The 12,514-nt window shown below is 42.2% G+C and overlaps 1 protein-coding gene across 2 annotated transcripts in view; it reads left to right on the forward strand.

Annotated features, from left to right (window-relative positions):
- Positions 1 to 12,514, forward strand: part of LOC143330547 (E3 ubiquitin-protein ligase SH3RF3-like) — an 87,029-nt gene that overhangs the window by 46,552 nt on the left and 27,963 nt on the right. For both annotated transcript variants that reach the window (XM_076747211.1, XM_076747212.1), the window contains exons 2-3: positions 6,226 to 6,501; positions 10,244 to 10,339. In XM_076747211.1, coding sequence (XP_076603326.1) covers positions 6,226 to 6,501; positions 10,244 to 10,339 — 372 coding nt within the window. The remainder of the gene's footprint in view (positions 1 to 6,225; positions 6,502 to 10,243; positions 10,340 to 12,514) is intronic.

Raw genomic sequence — 12,514 nt, forward strand, 5'->3', positions numbered from 1 at the left:
ACTTGCTGTAAACGGTAAAGCAGTTTTCATGGATTCTCGTTCTACACAAAGTCAAATTGAAGCTGAAAACTTCGACTGTGTTGCGTGTTTGGAATGCAATTTTCCAAGGCAGATTTCCAAGGGATTTTTTTTTTTTAACTCTGGTCTGCAACAAAAAGAAAATATTCGAGGAGAGCTTAAAATATATCTCTGCTACAAAATTGCATCTGGAATTGGCTTATGCACAGTGTTTCATTTATAGGATGCTTTATTTAATGGATTTTATTTCCCTGTGAGTAAACGCTAATTAAATGTTACATTTATCACACCGCTGTCTTGAGAACATGGCACAAGATGCACTATATTTATACAGTATTTAAATTAGATCTAAATATATAACTGTTTATGTGTATGTATATAATATATGTATACATTCAGATGATTACACATACAGGCCATTTCAACCTTGCATGTGCAGTATCTGTTAATGTTCTATGTTCTTCCTTGAGCTGTCAAGGAAGAGTTGCAGGACTGTTACGAGCTCCTGGCAAATTAGTAGAGTGAATTTCACAGTGACTCGGGGTCCTTTTCACACGCAATGCCAAAAAGTAAACTTGCCAGAGCATTTATGGAGTAAAGTGCATGTGTTAAAGGGCCTTTACAGCGCTGTAAAGACACCGAGCGAAGCGCCAGCACGGCCATAGTCACTAAAGTTGCTCAGCGGGTGGAACGAAAATGGGAGAGAAAGAAGGAGTGAGCGTGACAGAAAAGTTAAGACGAAGAGATGGGAGAGAAGAAAGATGCATACTGCAATTGTATGCTCATAATTATGTTCTAGCACATTTTTGAAGTCATACAAATGTCTTTTTTCCAGCGGAAAGTCAAGGTCTAATAGTATCTTGTTTGGATTCTGTTTGAAGTGCTGACACTCCGCCAAGGTTTCAGCACATTTTATGTAGCAATTATTCACATTTGAACTAAAAAGAAAAATGTCTGCATTTGCAACGTGAAGTGTACCTTTGGTGCAGTGATACCGGTAGTGATGCACATGAAGTTTTTCTCGCTGGAAAAAGAAATCAGAGGCGGCTTTTCTTGCAGTGAAAGATCTCTTGTGATGGATTTTGTAACAGCACCTTCAATCTTTGATCAGCTATCCACAGGAATAACTAGACTAACACAGCATCAAACAATGGAATTAGCCCATTGTGTAGATTGAGGTGGGATCTTTCTCCTTTTTAAAATATAGGCCACCTTCATGCAGCTTGGCCCTCTTGCTCCAGGCTCAGTGAAGAGAGGGACAGCAGCCTGCCTGTAGTTGTAGGTGATGCCCTCTGCGGAGAGAGCTCAGCCACCTCCGTCCTCCGGGCATCAGGCATCAAACCCAGCAGTACCTCGATGAGGCCCTCCAGCAGCCTCTGGGAAGTCACGCCAGTCTGTTGGCACTGGAGAAGAGAAACAAAGAGGGAGGACGGAAGAGAGCGAGAGGTGAAAATAACAGGAAAGTGAGAAAGGAGGAGGAGGAGGAGAAGGAAAAGAAGAGGGAGAAGAAGCATGTCTCCTTCCTCTCCACCTTGTCTCATTCCCATCCACCATCCTTCCTCTTCCTTTGCTTTCACTCCTGGCATCTTTTATTGGAGCTATTGTCTCTATATTTTGGAGGAGTTGAAGTGTCACCCACCCCTCACTATCAGAAAAATGAGGAAATGTTGTTAGTTAACGGAAACAGGCAAGCTGTGAAATTTTAATACAGGAAATGATACAAAACAAACAACATATTTTTATTTTCAGCCAAAAAATAATCAAGTATGAGCTTGTTGCAACAGCTCCGTCATGGTTGCGTTCAGGCACTGACAGCACGTGGTAAAGCTTAGGGAGAGATCACGGCGCAGCAGCGACTTTATTGACATTTAACTGAAACCACAAACTTGTCCTAATGTTAAACAAAGTGCTTTTCTCGCCTGCGCTTCGTTCAACCACTGAACCCACCCTCCCTATGTGTGGTACAAAAATGCAGCGCTTTCTTTACTCGCTAAAAAAAAATGTTGCCTGCAAACAGAATCCAGGCGGCAGTGACGTCTTTCACCACAGTGTAATTGGGAAAAGAAACGTGTTGTGCATAAACTTCAGTTTTATGACACAGGTTTGCCAGATTGAACCACAGAGTTTGTTCCTCTGCTGTCAGTCTCGCTCTCTGTCTTCCTCTCATCTGCTGTTTGTTTTCTTATTCTCCTCCTCATCTTCTCCCTCAAATTTTTCATCTTTCCTCTCTCGTCTTTTCATGCATCTCCCCTGCATCTCCTTTTTTTGGTACTATAATCCCCGTAGTTTCAATTAAGGGCGATCTTATTTCCGAAATTTGTGTAAAACGCCCCCATGCACGAAGGTCAGTTCCATAAAGAAAGTTTTCTGGGTCTGATGTGGAAGAGCTTGACAGAGCCCTGACCTGTATCTGCCCCAACACCTGAGGGATGAGTTGGCAGAAGGACTGTGGTGTTATCGCCCCACATCAGTGCCTGACCTCACTCATTTGATGAACGGGAGCAAATCCCTGCAGCCAGGTGTCAAAATCTTGTGGAAAGCCTAAAACCAGAAAAGAGGAGGCTGTTGTAGAAGCATAAGATGCGATGGTGAACAATCAAACTGTTTAGACCCAGCCAGTTAATCTTTGATGGGAGTTGTCTGATCTCCAAAAAGCATAAGTTTAAATGAATCCAAAAGCACTGAAATCTGAGTGCTCAACTTTTGAGACTCACTCTAGCCAGATGTTGATAACGCATCCGTCCCCCAAGACTTCTCCCAAACAGCATCTGGAAGAACAACAGCCCCAGCAATTTCAAAGATATATGATCATAACGCACACTGCCGACGTAACCTTCAGTCCATAGAAGTCTTAAATGTGTTTGTGTTTATTTGTGGAATAGCTTTTTAGCTTCTATTGCTAACTGTTTACTGTCACTATGCCATTAAAGCGCACAAGTTATTTTTGTGGCATTTTTGGCCACCGTCAAACAGCTCCAGGTACGTTACCACCACCTGCTGGACTAGAGGAAGGCCGATTTGGATGTAGTCCAGGAAAATAAAGACTAATTACAGTTATGATCTGGCCCACGCAGACGCACACTGTGTCTGTGGCTGAAACACATTCATTACATTGCATGTGGAATTTATCTGGATGGAGTAAGTGACACACTCACATACTTTTGGCCATGTAAATTTTAAATTGGCGTCAGGTGACAGTCACAGTAACTGTAGAAGTAGTATTGGTAGTTGAAAGTGGCATTTGTTGTGTGTGTGTGTCTGTGTGTGTGTGTCTGTGTGTGTTTCTTCATATTGCGTCACCACTGATCTCAGAGCAGTCAGCGGAGCCTCTGGCTGTTCTCTTCAGTGTAGCGTCTGGGGAGAATCAGTTTGTCTGAGTGTAAAAAGATAGTGTGTGCATGTGCGTGTGTGTGTGTATATCTTTGTGTGTGCATGTGTGTTATTGTAAACACCTTCTCTGGGAAGAAAAGAGGCTTTCATGCATTCTGTCTTTTGCACGCTGCTGTTTGTTTACCTGGATCTTCTTTAAGATAACCTCCCTTTAAATTCTTGTCTCCTTCAAGATCATGTTCAGTATGTTAAGCGTGTGCTGAACGCTGTGGTGTTTGTTTGGATGCGTGTGGTGCAGAATGTGAATATAGGTGTGATGATGAATACCTGGTTGTATAGGAATGTATTTTTTATGTCATCTGCAGGTTGAAAACTGGATTATCTTGTCTATTTGATCCGTTTATTGGAAAACCAGTAATATCTAATATGATAAACTTGCTAAATTGATTGCTTGGTGTTGCTGTGCCTCAAGGTTTCACTTCAGGAATACACTTTCAGATTTACCACTTGAAATTCAGGGTATTATTGGAGGCACTGGGTCCTTGATTTCAGACAAAGGTCGACAGCCGGCTTCTCGTTTCTCGTCTGTCATTTCAGGCCAACTGTATTGTCGCTAGCAGATTTTTGTTAGCTGTAGCTCATTAGCTAATGAAGCCAGCACTAGCTCAACGAGTTGGTTGTTAGTTTTTAATGTTTCCAGTTGAGCTGTTTTAAAACGACAACCCTGTAAAAGGGGTATTAAATACAGTATGTGAAACAGCTACATACATGATATTGGGATAAAAGATTGAGGCTAAAGCTCTATGTCCACTAAATTCTAAAAAAAAATCCTCACCAGCTGATGATCCATGCAAGTGAAGAAACAGCATTGAGCTAGTTAGTATAATCCTCTGTGGCTGCTGGTTGCTGGACTGCAAGCCTCCCCAAATTCAACGAAAAGATGCTAACATTAGCCTCAACTCTGATAGCATCTGAGTCTAAGTCTGCTTCTACACAGTGGGGAAAAGCCACACAAAGGATGTGCTAGTCATAAACAGCCTTTTTAATAGACCTGTTAACCCCCAAACTATTGTAACCCAGTTAGTTAACGATCTGCTCCTTAGCCTTGGAAGTTGGTACGAGGCAAGCTGGCCCAACATGCAGGCAATTGCAGGTAATTTTAGACCTTAGACACATGCTGTTTGTTTAATTCCTTCCACTCTTATGCGTGTCTTTGTGGTTTTGAAACAGTTTAAAGAAATGCACTCCCCTCCACGCTCTGAGCCGACTGTAGCTCTTACTACAGTCCCATGCAGTGTGCATGTGGAGATATGCATGTGGAAGCTTGACAGGCCTGCTGCACCTAGTTATGGTCAAGATGTGCTTGGACAGTTGCTGTTTGTTCAATCACTTGTTAATAGAACTTTAACCTGAATTGAGCTCAATGCATTATTTTGATCATTTTTCGACAGAAATATGGCATCGTGTGAAATATGGGTTTGTGCAGGGTAAATGGGTCAGTGCTTGTCTGTCCTTGACAAGTGATAAGCAAGACACCACAGACTTGATTTGGATGGCTCTGCAGGGAGTCGTGCATCACACCGCTCTGGCATTTTCAAAATTACTGTGTTTGGCCCAAGGTGGGAGCAGCAATTACCTGGCAAACATTTTAATAACCAGTTATATCTCACATACTGCTGGGGGGAATAAAACGAAACTTGGAACACATATCCAACCATCCTAGCTCTCCAAATTTGTCTCCTGGGCCAACAGTTTGCAACATATTGGATTTTCCACTGTTTTGAGTTTCTTTAAAACCAGTTTGCCCCCAGGCTTTTTGTTTCCAAGTAAATTTACTGATCACTGCAGGAGTCACTGCCTCATTTGCACCTTCCCTCAAATGTGGGACACAGCAAATTTGAAAATGAAAAGAGGAGACGACAGAAATAGAGTTATACTGCATATTTCACATTGTTACATAACAAACTAGAAACTGATTTGTTCCAGATATGTCACAAAGTGCACACTTTCCAGCTCCATAATAGGAAGAATATAATGAACTGCAGTTAACTGTAAATTTACAAAATTGTCACCCCCAAGGTTTGTGAGTTGTAGTTATCTAGCATCGTTTCAACACAGTGGCACTACTACTTGACAGCAATGCTTTTAATCCTCGGTGGAGGTGCACTTAATGCTTCTCCATGCAAGATTTTTATGTAAAAATACACCTGTCACCTAACCTTTTATGTTAATCACTATGTGGAGCTGCAGAACATCCTGTTCTCACAGAGACCCTGTTTTCTGGTGTCGGGCAAGAAAAGTGGCAGGTAATCTGCTCACCTGCTCTGCCCATAGGAAACAGCAAGTTAAAGAAAAATACAAAGGTGTGTAAAGCAGCAGCATGTGAGTGTTTTAATCTGGCGGTGCCTAACCTTTTTGGTTTGCGCTGTGACCGCTAATCACACAGGTTGTGGTGGATGTAACAGGCTCTTGAGGCTTTTCTGGGACTGAGTTCCTGGTCAGATTGTTCCATCTGAAGGATTTTAAGAATCCTGAAGCCACATTTACATCCCATATTTCACAAGAAAATGCAAAAAAGAAGAAAAAGCAGAAGAAGTCATAAAAAATTTCATCTTTTTGGACATCTTATGCCACTCTGATTCATCTTGGGCCTGTGTGTCAGGTCCCTGACCCCAAGTTGGGAACCACTGCTCTCACCAGAGAATGCTGGAGGTCCCAGCAGTGGCAGACCCTCTTCACCATCTTCATCATCTTCACGCTGACCAGACGGCAGGCTTAAAGACATCGCTTGTAGGATATTAGGTTTTTCAGATACGTTTATGGTTTGATGCTTGTTTAAAACTTAAGTGTCTGTATGTGCTCTTATGTGTTTTTCAGAATATCCCGGCGCTGCCTTGCGGTAAAGCTCTCTACTCCTACGAAGGAAAAGAACCAGGCGATCTCCAATTTTCCAAGGGTGACATCATCATCCTGCGACGCAAGGTGGACGACAACTGGTACCACGGTGAGCTCAACGGGTGCCATGGTTTCTTGCCTGCGAGTTACATCCAGTTGCTGCGTCCGCTGAGCCAAACTCCACCCCAGGGCAAGGCACTGTACGACTTTGAGGTCAAAGATAAAGACCAGGATAAAGACTGTCTGGCCTTCAGCAAGGTAACACACATGCAGACACAAGCTGTACACACACACACACACACACTCTCCTAAGGATACTGTTTTTATAATGGGATAAATATGATAATATAAAAATACGGACAGGCTGCGTGGATGAATCAGTGGAGAGATTGGAGGGATGGCTGCGCTCAGAATTTACAACAGCATAAATACTGTAGTAGAAGAAAACACTTAATGTGTAGCATTAAATCAGGCTGGTTCTTTGTAGGACACTAATAATTTATCACTACTGACTCTACTCTTTGGCCTGGTTCACAGAATTTAAGCCAAAGCAACTTCAAGTGGGGTAAAAAGTACATTTTCTTCATTGTACCTCCCCAAAGGCACTTCAGTTTTCACCTTATACGCCATATTTTGCTTGTGCTACATTTTCTTTCAATTCTGTAATTAAAATAATGTGATCAGCTTTCACAATTAAAGTAGGAAGAGTCATCAAATAAAATCTGTTAGCTACCGCTGCTAAAAAACTTTCCTCTGACGTAGTCATTTGTATGATTTTTTGGTATTAGACGCCAATGCATGTGTCATTTACTGGTACTGTGGTAATATTGTTGCATGAGCATGCGCTCCACCAGACAGCGCTGTGTCAGCTAAAACACTTTAAGTGGCTAAAATCTTCTTTGTGGTTCAGTCAAAGAGGCATCAAATGAGTTGATGACAGTTGCATTGAATTTGGAGGAGGTATACGCTCTGAGTACTATGTGGTTTAAGCTATTTCCAGTTTAAGTTGATACACTGAATTTGACACTGTTTATTGGTAAAATGAGAGGGATTTCAGAGCTGTAAGTCAGTGGGTCAGATATGAGGTATTTCAAGGCTGGAGATAACATACAGTAGCAGCTGCTACCCAAACAAGTGTCCCTACCACTACCGGCCCACTCTGACCATGAGGATTTGATAGAAGACATTTTTAACACGCTGCTATTTTTGGAGTGAAGATGTTGGCGATGGATATTTTGTGCTGATATTCTTCAATTTTGATGCCAAGAAGTAGGAAGAAAGCTCCAGATTTTTAAAGGATAAGTCATTAAAAAAAGCACCTAGTCAGGGAGGAAGCTCCATCTCTGTGAGTTCTCTTGGCTGTTAATTATATTCAGCCTAATCATATAAGGAAGGGTCTTGTGTGTCACCGTGTCTAATAGTGTAAAGAGTCTGAGCTAACTCACTATGAGCTCTGATCACAGAGTGCGTCATCGTCATCACAGGAGAAAAAAAATGTTGTTTTTTTTGACCGAGTATGAACAGGGGGGTGCAAAAAAAAGAGGCATTTCTGCTCTTTTTGACCAAGGTTGCTTTTTAATTAGTCGAACATCACGCTGCTGCTTGTACTGGTGTCTCTCTCCATTGGGATCTGTTCAAATCAGTCACAGTTAGGATTTGGACTAATTATCCTCGGGTCTTACTGTTCGACTCTTTCTGTTTGCGCTGGAAGACGGGAGCGTTTAACATCTCGAAATCATAACCCCTTTTTTAAAGTATCACTAAAATTATAGGATGGAGATGAAGACAAGATGAGAGAAGACACTCAGCCCTCCAGAAGCGTGTATCCAGGTTGGGTGTAAACAGTCATTTGTATTCTGCGCTCTGTTCTCTTCCTCTTATCATTTTGTTCCTGCTGTTACACAGACTCATTTGTGCTAGGACTGAACGCTCGACACATCCACTCTGTCTCTGCACTCCCAGTGTGTCTGTCGAGTGAGAAAGATTATTAAATTACAGTGTACTGTACACTTCACTGTAGGTGATCACAGCAATGCAAAGCGTCGTCGTGCTGTGCATACCTTGTCTCAAGCACACTGTGTTTTATACACAGATTAACGGATAATGATGAGATGTTCATGGTTCGTATGATTTTTGCCTTTTCGGGCTAAACTAATAAACAGGTTAAAGATTGAAGAGTGCTCAAAGCCAAACACTGGCGCAGAAATCCTTGCCCCTGTGGTGTGCTGTATGCGTGTTGTCATGAAGAACCAGTGTGTGTGATATTGTTTTCTCAGTGTGAGAGGTAATTACTCAGTATGACTAATACGCAGTCATTTTCCAGCATTATCACTTCCGTCCCTAATGGTCTTAGCAAGACCTTCTTATTCATGTGAGGAGACGAGCAACAGAGGGAAAAACACTTTGATGAAGTCTGTGGGTGTGTGTGTGGTGAACAAGGGACATAATATGGTCCAATGACTGTCTGATATAATACTGCTGAGCTGTATGTACAATGTATATATACAGAAGCCTTGTACTACCTTGTAAGTTTTCACTTAATGCAGTATTGACATTGCATTCAGTGCAAGACCGAAACCTGGAGCCAAACAATGAAGTGCACACTGTGTGTTTTTGATATTGTAAAGCATGACTGTTGGTTGGTGATAGGTTAGCTCGTAGATGCTCATTCTCTTGGGTTGCTGCACTTAAAGCCACACGGAGTCCCATAGCTCTTTGCAAAAACAGCACAGCCTGTGCTGAGGTCACAATACAGCTAAAACAGATGCATCAGTGTTAACACAAAACTGTCCCGAGGCTGGCATTTTCCTTTTCTCACACATATCCACCAAACCAAACTCACATTTTTCAGGATTTGATCACTCAGCTTCCACAAACCTCTGCAGAATAAGGAAGCATTCAGCAAGAAAGAAGGCGTTTTCAAAGAGATTGAACACACCCTGTACTGAGTACCCTGTGTAGGGTTAAGCAGGGACGAGGGGTGTGCCACATTATACTGCTCATGATAATACTGGTATAGTTTTTAATATGAGAAAAAAAAATCATGTTGTGATGATGCCAATATTCCAACTTGTTGAGGTATTAATGTACTGATACGCACAGCAACAACCAGCATGGCTGAAAGCGAAAGTAACATTACTATCTGCTCCACGATGGAGGAGTTAGTTCCAAAAAGGGGAGCGACTGCAGTCGTGTGGAAGTGGTTTGGTGACTGAAGTTGACATGTACAACAAACCATGGTAATATAAGAAGTGCACAAAGACTGTAAGAGCAATTCAGCGGCAATACAACAAACTTATTTCACCTCAAGCAGAAGCACCCAGTTGAGTACGAGGAGAGCCAAAAAAACCACTCCTGCGAGGAGAGCTCCACAGCTGAACCAAGAAGAAAATGTACACTCAGCGTAGCATCACCGAACCTTTGGCTAGTTGTACTCTGTAGTACTTTTGTCATGTTGTCAAGTGTATAATTATCACATAAGTATTGTGATATTATTTTAGGGCCATATCGCCCACACCTAGCAGCAACACCTGTCATGAAAAGCAGTTCATTGATTAACATTTGAAATGAAGGCAAGCAGTCGCTGCCTATCAACCCAGAAACTGTCTGGGAAAAGTGTGAAACGTGTGGTATGTGTGATTTATCATTAATGGGCTACAACATGGAAGAACACCTGTGTTTTTTAGGCTTTGGCATTGTTCCCAGGTTTGGCAATCCAATTGAAACACGTGAAAGTCATGAGGAAATTTTACACAGCTTGTGAAGGTTTTAGTTGCAAGCAAGTTCTGATCAATAGCTTGTGTTTTGTAAGTGGTGAAAACACAAAAAAATACAGTCTTTTATTTCTTCATTAATGTGTTTTTAAAATCACACCAGATTTGATCTTTTCCCAGAGTGACACAGGATTAACTAAATAGCTTTTTGGACACACGTGGCGTCCCGACAGTGTGCGTATGTTTGTGCGCCTGTGCGTAGTCTCACTCATTTCCTCTCTGTCCAGGATGAGGTACTGACTGTAATCAGGCGAGTTGACGAGAACTGGGCAGAAGGCATGCTGGGAGACAAGATTGGCATCTTCCCCATTCTCTATGTGGAGGTAAACACACACACGCACACACACACACACACACACACACACACACACACACACACAGAGGGACACAGAACACTCACATATCAAGTTATTAGAGAAAGAGCTGTAAAAGCGACAGCCATGTTGCAGCAGAAGCACCTGTATTACAGCATTTTCCCTTATCATACTGCTACTTTGGAGAGAACAGGCAGAAAACATTCTCTTTCTCTGGGTGATAGTATATCCCGTCGACTTTGACGTCAATCTTTTGTCTCTGTGGGTGTAAACATTCCCACTATGTTGATGATAAACGCGGGATATCAGTGCTGTTTGGCTTCCTCATGATTCACATGAGTGGAAGCTGGCGTATTCAAATTGTCTACAGAAGAGCGATTTCTCCCTTGTATCATATATATTTAGATAACCAGTGTTATGTTCTCACCAAAGGCACTGCTGCTGCTGCTGCAATCCATAACTTTTGCCTTGATACATGGCGAAAACGTCGCTCTTGTCAAAATTGTTTTTCAGTGATAAATGGCATGTAGTATTTATGGTGTATTTGCTGGTGTAGCCTCCATGCCCCCTGAGCTGTGGAGAGGGTGCACTGAGCCTCCTTTTCTTGTAGGTTGTTGTATGTTTTCAGGAGCTCGATCAGTGTCCCCCTTGACTCCTGTCAGCAGTACTTGATGGCTGGAAACATGCAGTTGTTATGCTGCATTCAACTGATCTCACATTCAAGGAAAAGAACAACCCTCAGATTCACCTTTTGTGATGTTCATTATCTGTTATCTGCTATTCCTTTCATCTTTCTTAGCGTTGTGTTTACAGCTGGTCTAAATAGGTTACTCCGTGCTTGCCAGCCTGCTTTTAAAGACCTGCTTTTTATATATGCTACAACACATATCAGGAGCTAAATAAGCAGTTAATGGCATGGCTGAGCATTTCTGCTTTGGAACTGCAGTGGACTGATGACAGCAGACTTGGAGGCAACCATGTACAATTTTGCTGTACATGTACTTCTTTTTTTGGAATCACCATTGTCTCGCCTAGCTGGAAAAACAGAAAACAAGCGGAGGTTTGTGTGTTTGATGAGTCGAAGGTGAGCAGGTATGCACGGTGTCGTCGAGATGCATGCAAGCAGAGCAGTGAAGGGGGGTTATAGAGGCAGAGACTGGCAGCATATTCATAGATCTGTGCATGTTAAATGCAGCGAAGGTGGGGAGTTACAACTAAGCCGTCATGTGTTCATTCTCCAGTGAACATGGTGCTTGTATGTTAAACGGGGTTTCTGTGGCGTCTGTGTTTGACCACTTATCTGGAGGAATAAATAATCAGAAAATGAACGTTGCCTGAGAAATGCAAATTGCAGCAGCAGTGCTGTTTGAATCTAGGCTGAGGTGGAGTTTTCTTTAAGGGATTTCCTCTCAGTAAAAGGATAAAACCCCCAACACCCCAAACATTTTACCTTCTTTCATAGTGCCATGCCTGTCAAGAGTGAAATATAGTTTACTTTAATCCTTGTGCAACTGAAAAAAACATCATGCACAATTTGCTCCGCATTTAAGGCTTTTAAGCCGTGGTAAAAAGCCATTGGTAGAAAGTGGAAGGATGTGTCTTCTTTCTCGCTGTTGTTAAGGCTTCTCTTCTCTCACCGTCACCGCAAATTTGCGAATGCACTGATTCTCTCGTGGCCCATCGAAAAACAAATGCTGAAACCTTCAGCACTAACAAGAGGTTCACTCAAACTCTGTGTGCTTGTGAAGACAATAAGACCGTCATAAGGTCAGATCCAGTGTTTCTGGAGCATTGTGTGTTCATGCAGAGAGCAGTGGGATGATTCATCCTTTTAAATATTGTATTGCTTTTCATCAGATATTAAGAGAACATAGGTTTTTAGGTGTTTTCATCCTCCAACCCGAGGGTGCCCAAACTTTTTCCCTTAGAGGGCCAAAACTGAACCTTAATGGTGGGCCACGAACCAAGAGCAAACATCTAATGTATTGTTATCTTATGGAAAGTAATTAATAACCAGGGAACCTTCTCAGGCTGAATGATGCAGTATGAAAAACCCATTATATGTATTTTTAGGCCAAATCAAACCTTATAGCATCCCAACACATAGTTTCACGCTGACTGGCCTCACTAACTGGACTTACTGTTACATTTTCTTAAACTTCTGGCGCAGTGCAATACATCGTC

Source organism: Chaetodon auriga, chromosome 13 (assembly GCF_051107435.1).
Source record: "Chaetodon auriga isolate fChaAug3 chromosome 13, fChaAug3.hap1, whole genome shotgun sequence".
Taxonomy (NCBI): Eukaryota; Metazoa; Chordata; class Actinopteri; order Chaetodontiformes; family Chaetodontidae; genus Chaetodon; species Chaetodon auriga.